The sequence below is a fragment of the Mustela putorius genome, unplaced genomic scaffold, assembly GCF_011764305.1.
Source record: "Mustela putorius furo isolate JIRA1106 unplaced genomic scaffold, ASM1176430v1.1 tig00003836_pilon_pilon_pilon, whole genome shotgun sequence".
In the NCBI taxonomy this organism is placed as follows: domain Eukaryota; kingdom Metazoa; phylum Chordata; class Mammalia; order Carnivora; family Mustelidae; genus Mustela; species Mustela putorius.
In genome coordinates, this window is record NW_025421989.1 from 32,583,706 (window position 1) to 32,601,095 (window position 17,390).

A 17,390-nucleotide genomic window follows, 5' to 3' on the forward strand; every position below is an offset into this window, starting at 1 on the left:
CCAGGACTCCAGGATCATGACATGAGCCGAAGGCAGTTGCCCAACCAATTGAGCCACCCAGGCACCCAAGTGTTAACTCTTTATTTCAGATCAGATCATCATCTCGGGGTCATGAGATCGAGCCCTGTGTCAGGCTCTGTGTGGGGTGTGAAGCCTACTTAACAGTCTCTCTCTCCCTCTGTCCCACCCCCTGCTTGCTCAATTTCTCTCAAAAACAAATATCTGATTTTATACTTTCATTTTTGTCTAAGCTTTGTAACATTCAAAATAAAAGCTGATTGTTTTAGTCTGTAGATTATTTGCTAGGATGCCAAATAAGCCAGAAAAATTTAATTATACAAACCAACCATGAAAAAGGGGTCATTTTTATGTGCATTATTGTTTATCGCAAAGTGATAGGACGGTATTAAAAAGCCACTTTTTATTGTATTTGTCTAAGGCCAGCATTACATAATTATTTGAAATCACCATCTGCCCCATTTAATATTACCCACAAAAAGCAAGTACATGTGATTTGAGAGATTAGGAGGAAATGGGAAATTGTCATTTGCAGTTAAAGAAAATTTACTACAAATCAGATATTTGATAGGTATCCATAAATACACGATTATTAAATTAGTTTTTGTAGGGATTCAATGTGAGTTGAGAAAAGCATATTTAAACATTTGTTCATAGTGACGATATCTTTATGTTTTTGCAGATTTGTATTTTTTTAGAAGTTTAAAGTTGGCTATCTTAAAGTGACAATTTTACACAAAAATTTAATAGTGTACACCTTTAGAAGCACATCTACTTTCTTCTAAACATCATTAGTTTTGACCTGTGATTAAATTTTTATTAGTAAAAAATGAATCACTTGATAGTTTAAGGTTTTTGCATTGTCCTAAAATAAATGCTGTGTTCTTGGGAGTGTACTATTTCTACATTTGGCTTCTTTTGATATTGAACCTTATATATTTTCATCTGTATATAGCCGTTAAGAGATCATGCAATATTATAACATGTGCAAATCTAGAGTCACAGAATATTAGAGTAATAATGCACCTTTTAGAAAATCTAGATCAAGGGTAGAACATAACTAACTTTGGGTCTTTTTTATGCCTCAGAGCCTGTGTGGGAGGGGCTTCAGGATGGTAGCATAGAAAGACCTAGAACTCATTTCCTCACACAGATACCACAAGTTTATAAGAAAATTATTCCCTATGGAGCTGTAAAGTACCTGAGAACTAGATGAACTTCACCGTCACAATAAAAGAGATGGATCAAGAAGGGTAGCTGAGGCAGAGACATGGCCTCACCTGGGAACCCACCCCCGATGCAGGAATCCCACAGCCAGAACTCCCTTGAGAAGTGAAGCTGTTGTGCCACTCTGAGGGCCGGCATTGGAGAGATGAACCTCCAAAACATCTGGTTTTAAAAATCAATTGAGATTAAGACCGGAAGAATCATAGAACGATGGGAAATGGAGATTCTGCTCTTAAATCCACTTACCCTGATAATCGCATCAAAGTAACAGATTGAAAAGTATCCAGACTATAGTGAGGGAGCCCCGCTTACTAAGTGTAAAGTGACTGCAGAAGCAGCAGGAACCGGCTCACCCCAGCAACCCTCAGTTTGTTTTGTGAGAGTAAGAGTCACTTATGGTTTGTCTCCCTCCCAATCCCATCTTGTTTCATTTATTCTTCTCCTACCCACTTAAGCCCCCATGTTGCATCACCACTTCCTCATATCAGGGAGATCATATGATAGTTGTCTTTCTCTGCTTGACTTATTTCGCTAAGCATGATATGCTCTAGTTCCATCCATGTTGTCGCAAATGGCAAGATTTCATTTCTTTTGATGGCTGCATAGTATATAATTCTTTTCAAGTAAACATGGAACATTCTTTAGGATTAGTCACCTATTGGGCCATAAAACATTTCTCAATACATCACAAATCAGTTATGAGAAGAAAAGTGGAAAACACACAAACAACACACGGAGACTTAACATGCTATTGAACAACTAATGCATCAGTGAAGAAATAATACCATGAGATAAATGGATATAAAATGTTTCAAAATCTTTGGGATGAAGCAAAAGCAGATCTAAGAGGGAAGTTCAGAGCAATACAGGCTAACCCCAAAACAAAGAAAAATCTTAATCTAAGCCCAAAGTTTGTAGAAGGAAATAATGAAGATCATAGCAGAAATTAGACAACTAGAAGAAATGGATATATTCCTAGAAACATCATATTCCTAGACTGAATCAAGAAACAATATAAAATCTGAAGAGACTTTAGTAACAAAATTGAATTAATAATGAAAAAACTCCCAATAAACTCCATATCCAGATGGTTTCATAGCTGAATTCCAGCAAACTTTTTAAAAAATATTTTATTTATTTGACAGAGACACTGACTCCCACAAGCAGTGGGAGAGGGAGAACCAGGCTTCCTGCTGAGTAGGGAACCCAATGCAGGGCAGGAGCCTGGGATCATGACCTGAGCTGAAGGCAGTTACTTAATAACTGAGCCACCCAGACACCACTCCAGCAAACATTTAAAAAAAAAAAAGTACCTTCCCTTCTTACATATTCCCCCAAAATTTGAAGGAACACTTCCCAACTAATTTTACAAGGGCAGCATTACTCTAATACCGAAATTAGACAATGACACTACAAACAAACCCACAAAATTACACACCAATATCTCTGATGAACATAGATGCAAGAATCCTCAATAAAATGAGCAAACTAAGTTCAGCAATACACTAAAAATCACACAGTGTGACCAAGTGGGATTCATTCCAGGCACGCAAGGATGCTTTATCATTCACGAATCAATGTGATACACTATATTAGCAAAATGAAGGATAAAAGTTAATATGATTATTAAAATAGACAAAAAAACACTTGAGAAAATTCAACATCCATTTAGGATTAAAAACTCTCAACAAAGTTTATATAGAGAAAATATACCTCAACATAATAAAGGCCATATATGACAAATCCACAGGAAACATTATACTCATTTTCCTCTTGATCAGGAACAAGAAAAGGATGCCCACTGTCAACACTTTTATTCAATATGGTATTGGAATTCCTAGCCATGCCAATTAGACAAGACATAAAAGGTATCTAAATTAGGATGGAGGAAGTAAAGCTTTCACTATTTGCAGTGGACATGATACAATATATAGAAAATCCTGAAGACTCCACCAAAAAACTATTAGAATAAATGAATTCAGTAAAGTTGCAGGATACAAAATTAATATACAGAAGTCTGTTGGATTTCTACACACTATACTTCTAACAAAGTAGCAGAAAGAATAAATCAAGAAAACAATCCCATTTACAATTGCATCAAAAAAATACCTAAGAATAAATTTAACAAAGGAAATAAAAGACATATACTCTGAAACTTAAGAACACTGAAGAAATTGAAGACAACACAAATAAATAAAAAGATATACTATCCTCATGCAGTGAAAGAATACTGTTAAAATGTCCATACTACCCACAGCAGAATGCCAGTGGCATTTTTCAAAAAACTAGGACAAATAATCCCCCAAACTTTTTTAAAAGATTTTATCTGTTTACTCGACAGAGATCACAAGTAGGCAGAGAGGCAGGCAGAGAGAGAGGGGGAAGCAGGCTCCCTGTGGAGCAGAGAGCCCGATGTGGCGCTCGATCCCAGGACCCCAGGATCATGACATGATCTGAGCCGAAGGCAGAGGCTTAACCCATTGAGCCACCCAGGTGCCCCAATCCCAAAATTTATATGGAACCCCAAAAGACCCCAAGTAGTCAAAGCTAATCTTTTTTTTTTCCCAAAGATTTTATTTATTTATTTGACAGAGAGAGATCACGGCAGAGAGAGAGAGAGGGAAGCAGGCTCCCCGCTGAGCAGAGAGCCTGATGCAGGACTCGATCCCAGGACCCTGAGATCATGACCTGAGCCGAAGGCAGCGGCTTAACGCACTGAGCCACCCAGGCGCCCAGTCAAAGCTAATCTTAAGAAAGAAGAACAAAGCTGGAGAGTCACGATCTCTTATAACTGTACTATAAAGCTATAGTACTTAGAACAGTATGGTATTTGCATGAAGACAGGCACATAGATCAATAGAATAGAAGAGCCTAGAAATAAACCCACGCTTACATGGTCAACTAAACTATGACAAAGAAGGCAAGATCATACAATGGCAAAAAGTCTCTTCAATAAATAGTGTCATAAATACTGGACAAGCTACATGCAAAAGAAAGAAACTGGACCACATTCTTACACCACAGGCAAAAATCAACTCAAAATGGATTAAAGAATGCAGTGTGGGGCACCTGGGTGGCTCAGATCGTGATCTCGGGGTCACGGGATTGGACCCTGTGTTGGAATCCACACTAAGTGTGGAGCCTACTCCATGAAGTAAAGTAAATAAGGGTTGTAAAGGGTGGGATGGGAGACCATGCATGGGAGGGAAGGAAGGAAGAGGAAAGAATGGAATGGAAGACCGGAAACTATAAAACTACGAGAAAACATAGGTAGTAAGCTCTATGTCAGTCTAAGCAATTTTTCCTGGTTGGGGAGGAGTCTGTCTCTTCTGGCAAGGGCAACAAAAGCAAAATAAACAAAGGGGATTACATCAAGCTAGAAAGCTTTCCCACAGCAAAGAAAACCACCAACAAAAGAAAAAGGCAACCTACTAAATGGGAGAAGATACTTGGAAATGATATATCTGATATGGGGTTGATATCTAAAATATATGAAGAACTCATACAACTAAGTAATGGCAAAGAAAAACCAACCCAATTTAAAAATGGGCAAATCACTGGGATAGTCGTCTTTCCAAAGAAGATATATGGCCAACAAACACATGAAAAGATGTTCAACAACATTCTGCATCAGGGAAATGCAAATCATTACAAATGATTTACCACTTCACACCTGCCAGAATGGCTAGTATCAAAAAGGTAAGTATTGGTGAGCATGTGCACTGTCGTTGGGAATGTAAATTGATGCAGCTACTATGGAAAACAATATAGAGTTTTCTCAAAAAATTACAAATAGAACTACCCTATGATCCAATAGTTCCAATTCTGGGGATTTATCTGAAGCAAAGGAGAATACTAATTCAAAAACATATTTGGACCTCTGTGTTCATTGCAGCATTATTTGTAATAGCCCAGATATGGAAGCAACCTAAGTGTCCATCCACAAATGAATGGATAAAGATACACACACACACACACAATGGACTATTAACCATAGAAAAGAATGAAATCTTGCCATATGTGACAACATGGATGGACCTTGATATTATGCTAAGTCAGAGAATGACACATACGATAAAATTTCACTTATATATGGAATCAAAGAAAGAAAAAACAAAACAGAAACAGACTCATGGAAACAGAACAAACTGGTGGTTGCCAGAGGGGAGGGAGAGCGGATGTAATAGGTGAAGGGGATTAAAACATACAACTTCCAATTACAAAATAAGTCATGGGGATGTAGTGTACAGCAGAGGGAATACAGTCAATAATACTATAATAACTTTGTAGGTAAAAGATGGTAACTAGACCTACCTGATCATTTTGTAATGTATACAAATAGCGAATTATTGTACACCTAATAATAATATTGCTTATCAATTATAATCTAATAAAAAATAAAAGTGATAGAAAACAAAAACCAAAAGGTTCAGCCTGGTGAAAAGAAGTCAAGGATAAAAATAAAATCTTACAAATAAGAAATAATAAAGTCCAATGAACAAGTATAGGATTTCTCAGCTGCACACTGGAAACTGCAGTACCACGGAACATTACCTAGACTTCTTAGGGAAAAAAAAAAAGATAGCTATGACCTGAGAGTCTGAAATATCATTATGATAACATTTACTAATCGGGGTGAAGGAATGGTATTCATAGAGCTGCAAAATTTTATGGACTATTTCCCATGTGCCTCATCTATAGAAAATTCTTCAAAAAGGACTATTCAACTGCAAAATAAGCCAGAAGAGCAACTTCAAAATCAGGGAAGATGAAGAGAACAAATAGTAATAAGCAATGACTCGTGCAATGTATGAATAATTAAGTCTGAATAGATAATAGTATAGTGACTAGGAATTGATAATGTTGTAAATGCTAAATATTCTTTCTTTGAAAAAAGAAAACCTGTGTGACTAATAAAATATATGACTATAAAACAACCAGCTTTAGTGCTTAGAGTCTCACTTTTAATAACCAGATTCACAGATTTATGTTAACTCCATGCTATCCTGGGACATCTGGCATGACAATCCCCAGTCTAGTCCGCCTCCCTCTATTTGTCCATTTGGATAATGACCTGGTTCCCTCCTTGATGCCAGATATATACTATCAGTGATGTGTAGTGCTTGCACATAAATAGGATTGTGAGAAAAGCACTTACTCGTTAGGTTTAAGCATTGAAAGGAGTCAGTAGCATTGGGATTGGGGGTGGTCTCTACACCAAGGTATGAGCTAGGTTAATCGGTGAATTTGAGGCAGCAATTTGATTACAATATACAAAAATTATAATAACTACTCTTTGAGTGTTTCTATGGAAAGGACTTAATTAGATGTGTTATAGGCTGTCTGAGCATCATATGAAATAACATATATAAGGACAGATTAGTATTATCCTGTGGTTCAGGTGAGGAAACTTTAGACTCAAAAGAGTAACTTGTCCAGGTCTCATAGCTAGTAACTGCATCAGGTGACCTTTTTATGTTTTCAGTACTTCCCCCTATACAGATATGAAAGATCTGAACTACTAGGTCACGTGTCTTTGGGGATTACAGTCTATGTTTGGAAATAACCTAACACAATTTCTTCACTTGCCTGAGCTTTCTACTAGGGGCAATGTGTAATTACAACAGTCAGTGGACATCTGTGTGTACTAAACTTTGAGGGCTGGAGACGGAGTTGAGGAGTAAGGTCTGGGGGAAGTGGACCTCAGACAGAACCATTAGAAAACAAAGCATTCATCTGTAAATTTTTGACCACTGAAAGCCTACAACAGCCTAAAATAGCACATACCATTAATGATGATGGGGATTAGGGATCAGAAACTTCATAGTTGGACATGGAAAATGATATTTGACATTTTAAGGGAATACTATTTGGTTTAATTGGGAAACAGGAAATCTCTTACGCTTTGTTTTTCCTTCTAAAATGTCATAGCTGAAAATATAAATAACTTCCAAGTCTTGAAAAAGACTCTGGGTTCTCACTGACCATTTTAGGAAGGATACCGAGAGAACATTATGCTTTATTTGTAATTTCTTGTCATGGAAAATATAAGCAGTAAGTCATTTAAACCAACAAATCTGGTTTTGGGTTTTGGTTCGTTATGTTAACAGAACCCAGACATCTGTTCATTTGATATTTCCCAGCTTTTGATCATACTGATTTTTATTTTGTCTTTTATTTTCAGAAGGAATTCTGGAACACCTACACAAAAGCACAACAAGGCGAGAGTAACAGAGGAAGTGACTGGTTTCAGTTTTACCTTACCTTTCCATTAATCTTTGGCCTCTTTATTATCCTTCTGGTCATTTTTCTAATTTGGAGATGCTTCCTCAGAAACAAAACTCGCAGACAGACAGTAACTGAAGGCCACATTCCTTTCCCACAGCACCTTAATATCATCACTCCGCCTCCCCCACCCGATGAAGTGTTTGATAGCAGTGGATTGTCACCAGGCTTTCTGGAATATGTAGTTGGGCGCTCAGATTCCGTCTCCACTCGTCTATCCAACTGTGATCCCCCGCCCACCTACGAGGAAGCCACTGGCCAGGCGAACCTCCGGAGGAGTGAAACAGAACCTCACTTAGACCCACCCCCAGAGTATGAGGACATCATTAATTCCAACTCAGCCAGTGCCATTGCTATGGTGCCTGTGGTCACCACCATCAAATGAAAACTGCAACCTTCTTTTTACTATAATCATTTTTAAAATACTAATGAAAGAACTTTCTAGCACTTTACCACTACATAAATGTGCATTGACTTATTTTATCAGACTCTGACAGCATACCACTTCTCATTTTCTGATTTGATTTTCATTAGTTGTGTTTCCTACTATAAAATCATTATCCATGCCCATTTTCTCTCATGGAAATGTGTGAAGAGGGAAAAACCTTAGTGGAGGTCTTCACGTGATGCGATGAGACATACATGCGTGTCTATACACATGTGTGTGTGGGCACATCAGCCCAGTACATGTACAAGTGTCTTAAAAAGTCATTACCTTCTGTCTAAATCACCTATAAAGAGAATATTCCTCCAAAATTGGGGGTGGTGGGGAGACACCAACAATTTGTGTATAGCCAGCCACATGCTGTTGAATTTTGAAAATAAGATGAACTTGGCATATTCTTTAGCTCTTACTGGCTTTTGTTAACATCCCCTTTTCTTCAAATACCTTAAAAAAATGCATGTATTCCATCTTGATTCTAGGAACATCTCAGAGAGAGAGAAGGAAGGCAAAATAAACAATAATTTACTTGCAGTGTACAGCAAGAATATCACTGGCCATTAGTGACATTTGGCGAGTTTTAGAGGAAGGATTTTGTTGTTGACTGCCTCTCTCAGCCCTCCACCCCCAAATTCAGCAGTCTTTGCTTAGTGTCTTTGAATGTCTCGTGCTGTTTGTATTAACATCTTGGTAGAGAGGATTTCCTGGTAACAGAATAGTGTCTGAAGCGTTACATGTATTACTGACAGAGAATAGACACAGTTTTCTCCTTAGCTCATTTGTGACAATAATTATTTTCTTTTTGCTGTTTTATTGCCTTTTACTCTGTCTACTCTCTCTCCTACCACCACAGAATCTGTAAGAACCTAAGAATTTAGTGAAAATTCTTGAAATTATTTTCTTAGTTTTTTTATAGATGGAAGTCTTTGCCATGAGATGATTAGGAGGTATTTTTCCATTAAATTAAGAAGTGTGATTTTATATTGCTCTCCAGTTGGTGGAGGAAAACTGCGAAGTCTCTGTTGTGCCAGGTGCACAATAAATCTGTTATAGTTTCACACAGATCTCATTACTGTTGCTATTTCATTTTGTATTCTCATCATTTTTTTTCTCAAGTGCAGGATTTTTCTTTTCCCTTGGAGTAGAGGGAACAGGCTGTGAATGAACTGCCAACATAAACTGGCTCAGAAAGAAGGGTTGTTTCATACAGAAATGAATGGAAAATTCATTATATTGGTCAGGGGAATGTCTGTGCCACTCCCAAGCCTCTTTAGTGTTGGAGAACACGGTTAATTGAGGCAGAAGGAATGCAGGTCTGGAAGCATCAGCCATATCCTGTTGCCTCCATCTCCATCCCCACAGGCCCCTCCCCCAAATCCTGCCCTGGAACCCAAAAAGGAGGAATGCTGGGGGAAAACCCTGAACTAGGAGTCAGATGCCCTGACTTCTCATCCTGTTCTGTAAAAAAGGTACTGGCCACGGTACCCCGGGAAAGACTCCTATCTGCACCTGATTCCTTAACTCTGAACCAGATGATGCCATTTGTCCTGCCCATCTCCAGGGGCTTTAAGAGGATCTAATGAGATGGTGTGTATGAAAGTAATTTGTAAGATGCGAAGAGCTATGTGTGAGGGCATAGCATTGTTCTTACTGTGCTTAAAGGAGACTTTTCTCCATTTCCCTAAAATTTATCAGAGCTTTCACATAGTGTGAAATAGAGGCGGCTGCTCCGTTAATGGCTAACATGCTTCTGAACTGAGTATCTGGGCTATTAAACGTCTGTCACTCTCTGGTCTATACCAATGCTGTGCCAGTTCAAGACACGACAGCCAGCTTAGCGCAAACAAGATTAAGCAGATGCTGGAAAGGGAACTAAGACATAGGTGTTTAGTTAATAGGGTTTGTAGCTTTCATGAACTAAAAATTAATAAATCTTGACCCTAGTCTCAGTAGAAATGGCCATATTATTTTTAATTTTACTGTGAGCACATGGTGACTTTGGGCTTCTAGTTACAGCTAAAAGTGGAAGTGTTTGATCCAGTGACTTCTGTGTGCATGTATGGCTATTTTGGTTTATTTTTAAAGGAAAATTAAGTTTCCTTTTGTGTGGGCTTTTTTTTGGGGGGGGTCATTAACTTTAGACCTTAGATGAAACCAGCAGTTTTAAAGTGTGGCTGACCCTTGAACCCCTGGGAACCCTTGAGAGCCTTTCAGGGCATCTGTGAGATCAAAACTATTTTCATAATACAAAGGCATTAGTTGTCTTTTCACTCCATGTCTCAAAAAGCAGTTGAAAATGTAAAACAGTGCCATTTGGTCACAAATTTTTTTTGTTTTAGGAAATACAGCTATTTTCTTAAAAATGTTATTTATGTTAGCATGTAATAAACTTTAATTTTTGAATACTTAAAATTTTTCAGTTTTATTTTCTAATATGGCAAATATTGATGGATATAAACTATATAAACAAAAGCTCTTTGATACCCAGGTATCTAATAAATTTTAAAGAGTATAAAGAGGTCTGGAGATCAAAAGTTACAATTACAGGATTAGAAAAAGGAGCAGGATATTCTATTACTATGTATATATTCTTGCAACTTTATTTTACATTTTAAAGTCCTGATACTGGATTTAATGCTGCCTCTTAGAAATACCTGCATTGCAATATAAGAATGGATGTTGGTTCTTGAAGCAAAAGCCAAATGCTTAATCTAATCAACAGCTACAGTTTTTTCGCCTGTCGGTCAAAGAAAACACACCGCTCTGTAGTGGTAACTGACACCAGCCACAGATCTCATGGCAGCATTCATGGGATAATGACAGGATAAACAAAAATACCACTTTCTTCAAGAAATATTCTCTTAGATTCATTTTGTTTGATTTTGACCTAGGTTTTACATTTTTCAAAACCCTTTTGCTATCCCATCTGGTTTTATAAACTGAGTTTCTTAACATTTGTTATAATTAAAGAGGCTTGTCTGGAATAATATATATTTTGTATGCTTTTGCCTTTCTTACATGATTGATATTACATTCACCTTTGGTCATTTTTAACAAAGGTTTATTTTTGCAGATATATTTAGTACCTTTATTAAGCAGTAACTAAATTAAATCAACCAGTTTGCATGTAAATGAGAGAATAGGCTTAATGGTCTTCCAGTGGAATGATTTCCAGGCCTCCACATGCAGTGGCTGTGTCTGGAATCCTAGAACTGGCACTTTCTAGCTTTCTGCTTGGAATTATATCTGTTTAAAGTGAATTAAAGGATTTCTTTTTTTTTATTGACCAGTACAAATACAAATGCTGTGTTTGATTCATTGTTAATGATGACTTCAAGATTGATGATCTGATACAATAACTTGGTTCTGTGTAAATAGCATGTATTTTATTATAATTCACATTTTTAAACACTTGGTTTACATTAAATTATGGTATTTAACTATTTTTATGTTTATACTAGGTAAGTTTTTTCTTATGTTCCTGTGTTTTTGGTATGCTAAATAAAGCTATTTTTAAACCCAAGAGATTTTTTTCTGCCATGTATTAATTATGGTTAGGTAAGAATCATGCTTCATAAGCTTTTATCAATTATGGCCTTTTTAACAAGAGAAAACGGTTTCTTTTCTTTCTTATGAAGTTAAGAAATATTGCTCAGCAAAGAAATCAGAAATTATCTGGTGAAAACTTCAGGTGTTCTCAGCATAAGAAAGAATTTTTTGTACTAACTTTTGAATGATGTGGGCATGATACAAAATAGGGCCACTCACTCCAGGGAGACCTCTCTGCTGTAGTATAGTTTGTTAAGTCTTGGGCATAGTGTTGTCTGCAGATACCAAGGAACTGCTTTTTTCCCTCCGTAGCAGCTTGCATTTGACATTTGAGAAGATAAGAAAGGAACGCATAAGGTGGAATCATTTATGACCACAGGACACCTTCCGAAGTGTAGTCACCAAAAAGGCTAAAAGGTGATGTGATGAGTCATTGATTAAGCAAATGTAAATATGATTTGATCTTTATGGTATAAATATTAAAATGATTTACTTATAATCTGTCTTAACATTTCTCCTTGACTATAACTGTGAGTATTCATTTTGTAAGCATAAATCCCAGAGAGTTGTCCAAAACATCATAAAAAGGTAATTTAAAAAATATACAGCAATTTCTAAAAATTATGTGACTTATAGATTAATACATCCATGAAACCCAACATCTCGATCAAGATATTTCTATTACCCCAGAAGGCTCCTTCATATACCTCTCCCTAAAGATAACACTGTTCTCACATTTATCATAAGAGATCAAGATTTTAAATTTCATACTTGGCTGTAGCCATAAGCCAAAAGACTTGACTTGTCCTTTTTTAAGTTCTTATTTCAGAAAACTTCAAAGTAGAAGTTCGAAAGCTGCTCATCCGTCTCTTGGCTCTCCTTGAATCTACCCCTTCTCTCTAAGCCTTTTCTACATACCTAAAGCTCTTTGAAAAATTATGTTTACTCCTTTTAACTCCCTTCCCCCCCAATACATGAAATACCTAAAAGTGAGGGCTTTTTTAAGCCTATGTATTGACCAAAATGTAAGTAGTTTTCTGGCTTAATGCTTATTTCTGCTGTAATTCTTAGCACCTACCATTTCCTTAAACTTTGTATGAGGACATTTTGTTCTCAGTAATTTTATTTATTTGTATTTTTTTCAGACTTCAAAATCCACTATTATCTGGTCCCACAGGCTTATCTAACTTTATTTCCTTACACAGCTAAGATAATAGATATTTACAAAGTGCCTACTTTGTGTGAAGCTAAGGTAGTAAGAAAATAATGGTGCCTATAGACATCATCTCTAAGGATTTTGCAATCAGGTTAAGACTGGGAAAAACTGGGGCACCTGGGTGGCTCAGTGGGTTAAGCCGCTGCATTTGGCTCGGGTCATGATCTTAAGGTCCTGGGATCGAGTCCAGCATCGGGCTCTCTGCTCAGCAGGGAGCCTGCTTCCTCCTCTCTCTCTCTCTCTGCCTGCCTCTCCATCTACTTGTGATCTCTCTCTGTCAAATAAATAAATAAAATCTTTAAAAAAATAGAAAAAGACTGGGAAAAAATTTTAATTTAGTGTAACCCTATTTTCATTCCAGCTCAGAGATTCTTTTTGCCCAAAGTCCTCTGGTATTTACAACCAGGCATATTTATCAGGCAGTCCTGTATATCAGTCTATTTGTTATTTTTATAAGTTTTTAGCAGTGAAAGCTAACTTCCAGAAAAATTCATAGAACCCTAATATAATCTACAGAATTCTAGTGGTGGTTGACTAGGAAGTGGAAAGCTGGGAACCTCACCATCTGTGACCCTCCTTGTCAGTCCCCCTTCAAGTCAGTCCAAGTTGCAGAAAACACTAGAACTTTATGAACATATTTAGACAGCCACTAGAATATAACATCTATTGATAACACAGTTTCATAGCTCCTCATCTTTACACATACACACACACACACACACTCAATCTTGGAATCTCTTCCACTAACAGACTATTTAGGGTTCAAAATGCTCTTTTTAGTCCAGTTGTTCTTAATTCATAAGTATACTGCACTTACAGCCACTAGTCTACACTATCTGTAAAAATGATATTTGAAGAGAGCCATGGAATATTAATAGTTCTGATTCTTTCTATATATCACTTCAACATCACCATACTTCTTGCTACTTTCAATACTCAGTCCCTTTGCATTTGTGGTTAATGATGGTTTTAATAAATTTATAAATCATATTTAAAAATAAGCACACAGTGATGTCAATGAAAACAGTATGGAGTAGGGAATTCCAAAAGCAAGTTTTTCCACAAAAGCAGCAAATAAACTGGCAAAAACTTCCAGCAGCAACTTCATCAGAACACTAGAAACTAATTACAATGTACAGCAACCAGGAAAGGAAAAGAGCCTTTAAAATCCTGGCCTTATTCCTGGCTTCCCTTCTCAGCGACATCTTGGAAGACAACAGCCCACATTCTAGGTATAGGTTCCTCGTAGGAGAGGGAGGAACATGGACTTTATTATCAAAGAACTGAGGTTGACTGTTTAGTCCTATGTTTTGGCTTCCTGAGCTCTAAGGCTTGCCTTTATTTTTTCTTACTGGGTACTCTCTCAAATTGGAGGCAACCAGCTGGGGATGTTTTTCAAAAACACTTAAATGCATTAGCTGCTACCACCTGGATAAGGGAGGAAATCTGAAGAAAACAGACAAACTGAAAAGCTTGGGAATAAAAAGAATAAGGACTTTGGAAAACTTCCACATAGGAATCTAGATGGCTAAACACACATAAAGAGCTCAGTGAATGCTCTAAAAAAAATCTGATGGACTCTAAACTCTCACCTTTGACCTTCAGATTCTCTATAAGCAGAAAGTGAAGGTTCTGGTAGAGTTGTATGTTGCTTGGCTGAAAGTTGAAAGTTTTCTCCAAAACACACAGAGAGCCCATCTGCTAAAAATAGGATACTTTCAAGGAGAGGGGCACAAGGCATCTAATGAGCTCTGTCAACTCACTAGCTGACCACTATAGTAACAAGACTACAGGGGTCACATGTGACAAAGAACACAGACTTTACAAAACGTCATTAATCCAACTAACACCTCAAACAGCAAAACAAACCCTGAAGAAAAAGGAAAATTGCATTTCCAGAGTTGCCATTCTGTAATATTAATTCATAGCCCTATGCACTACTGAGAATAGTACCCAGCCCTGAACATCTATAAGCCTGACCAGAGAACCTAGGAAACCACAAAACCAAGCCCATAGCCTTGCTTATCCAGCAGTCCACATGTTCTCAGCTAATGGCATCCCCTGCCCCCATGCCAACTCCAGAGCTTGGGCAGTGGCCTCACCCAAAAATAAACGCTGACAGCAAGCCTCACCTACCCAAGGATGTTACCAGCAGACATGTCCAGAAACCCACAACAAGTTTCTACAAATTCAAAAAGATCAAAGTCATACCATGCATCTTTTCTGACCACAATGCTATGAAACTAGAAATCAACCACAAGAAAAAGTCTGGAAAGAGCAAAAATACCTGGAAATTAAATAATATGCTACTACACAATGGGTCAACCAAGAAAAGAAAAAAAATCAAAAAGTACATGGAAACAAATGAAAATATAATGGTCCAAAATCTGTGGGGTACACCAAAAGTGGTTCTAAGACAGATATTTATAGCAATATAGGCCTACCTCAAGGAATAAGAAAAATCTCTAATAAATGACCTAAGCTTACACATAAAGGAGCTAGAAGAAGAACAAAGACCCAAACCATCAGAAGGAAGGCAATAGTAAGTATTAGAGCAAAGATAAATGATACAGAAGCTGAAAAACAATAGAACAGATCAACAAAACCAGGAGCTGGTTCTTTGAAAAGATAAACGAAACTGATAGACCTCTACCCAGACTCATCAAGAGACAGGCAGGGGGAGAGATAGAGAAAGAAGATTCAAATATACAAAATCAGAAATGAAAGAGGAAAATTAACCAAATCCAAAGAACTAGAAAAGATGGTAAGAGAGTATCATGAAAAATTTTATGCCAACAAATTGAACAACCTAGAAGAAATGGATAAATTCCTAGAAAAATATAACTTCCCAGAACTGAATCAAGAAATAGAAATTTTAAACAAACCGGGTGCCTGGGTGGCTCAGCGGGTTAAGCCTCTGCCTTCAGCTCAGGTCATGATCTCAGGGTCCTGGGATCGAGCCCCACGTCAGGCCCTCTGCTCAACAGGGATCCTGCTTCCCCACTCTCTCTGCCTCCTTGTGATCTCTCTGTGTCAAATAAATAAATAAATAAATTTATAATTTAAAAAAAAAGAAATTTTAAACAAACCAATTACCGGCAATAAAAGTCAATCAGTAATCAAAAATTCCAACGAGCAAAAGTCCAGGGCCAGATGGCTTCACAGATGAATTCTACCAAACGTTTAAAGAAGAATTAATGTGTATTCCTCTCAAAATATTCAAAAAAATAGAAGGGGAAAGAAAACTTCCAAATTCATTCCATGAGCCTAGTATTACCCTGATACCAAAGGCAGATAAAATAACACGCAAAGAAAAGAAAGAAAGAGAGAGAACCACAGGCCAATACCTCTGATGCACACAGATGCAAAAAATCCTCAACAAAACCATCAGAAATAAAACAAGATATAACAACTGATATCACAATAATACAAATGATTACAAGAGAATGCAATGAAAAATTATATGCCAACAAAGTGGACAACCTAGAAGAAACATAAAATTTTAGGATCATACAACCTTAAAAAAACTGAATCAGGATGACATAAAAAATCTGAAGAGACGAATTTCTAGTAATGAAACTGAATTGGTAATCAAAAATCTACCAAAAAGTAAAAATCCAGAATCGGATGACTTCACAGGTGAATTCCACCAGACATCTAAAGAATAGTCATTATCTCTACTCCTCAAAATATTCCAAAAATATAAGAGGAAGGAAAGCATGCAACCAAATTCTATAGGGGCATTATTACCCTGAAAACAAAAGACAAAGACACCACAAAAAAGAAAACTATAGGTCAATTATTCATGTTTAATATTCACAAATCAATGAACACTATACTCATTAACAAAACAAAGAATAACAATCATATAACTGAGATTTTTTTCCTGTAAGATCAGGAACAAGACAAGGATGTCCACTCTTGCCACTTTTATTCCACATAGTCCTGGAAATCCTAGCCACAGCAATCAAAGAAATAAAAGCCATCTATATTGGAAAGGAATAAGTTAAACTGTCACCACAGAAAACCCTACAGACTCCACCCAAAAATTAAGAATAAATTAGGTCAGTAAAGTACAGAACACAAAACTAAAACTGAGAAATCAATTGCCTTTCTATATACTAATGACAGAGTTGTAGAAAGAGAAATTGAGAAAACTCTTTCATTTATAATTGCACCAAAAAGAATAAAAAGAAAAGAAAAAAAAAGTCCTAGGAATATACTTAACCAAAGAGGTGCAAGAACCTATACTCTAATGACTATAAAACACTGATGAAAGAAATTGAAGATGACACAAATAAACAGAAAGATATGCCATACTCGTGCACTGGAATTAACATTGTTAAAATGTTCATACTACCTAAAAACAATCTATAGATCGATGCAATCCCTATCGAAATACCAACAGCATTTTTCAAAAAACTAGAACAAATACTAGAATTTGTATGAAACCACTAAAGACCCCAAATAACCAAAGCAATCTTGAGCAAGAATAAATCTAGAGGTATCACAATCCCAGATTTCAAGATATACTACAAAGCGGTAGTAATCAAAACAGCACGGTTCTGGCACAAAAATGGACACAAAAGCTCAAGAGAACAGGATAGAGAAGTAATCGCATGCATATATGGCCAATTAATCATGACAAAGGAG

The 17,390-nt window shown here is 36.8% G+C and overlaps 1 protein-coding gene across 1 annotated transcript in view; it reads left to right on the forward strand.

Moving 5' to 3' along the window:
• The window catches only part of PRRG1 (proline rich and Gla domain 1), a 153,439-nt gene extending 141,944 nt beyond the window's left edge, over positions 1-11,495 (forward strand). Inside the window, exon 4 of the mRNA XM_045089447.1 lies at positions 7,430-11,495. Coding sequence (XP_044945382.1) covers positions 7,430-7,915 — 486 coding nt within the window. The 3' untranslated portion in view covers positions 7,916-11,495. The remainder of the gene's footprint in view (positions 1-7,429) is intronic.
• Positions 11,496-17,390: the final 5,895 nt, after the last annotated feature.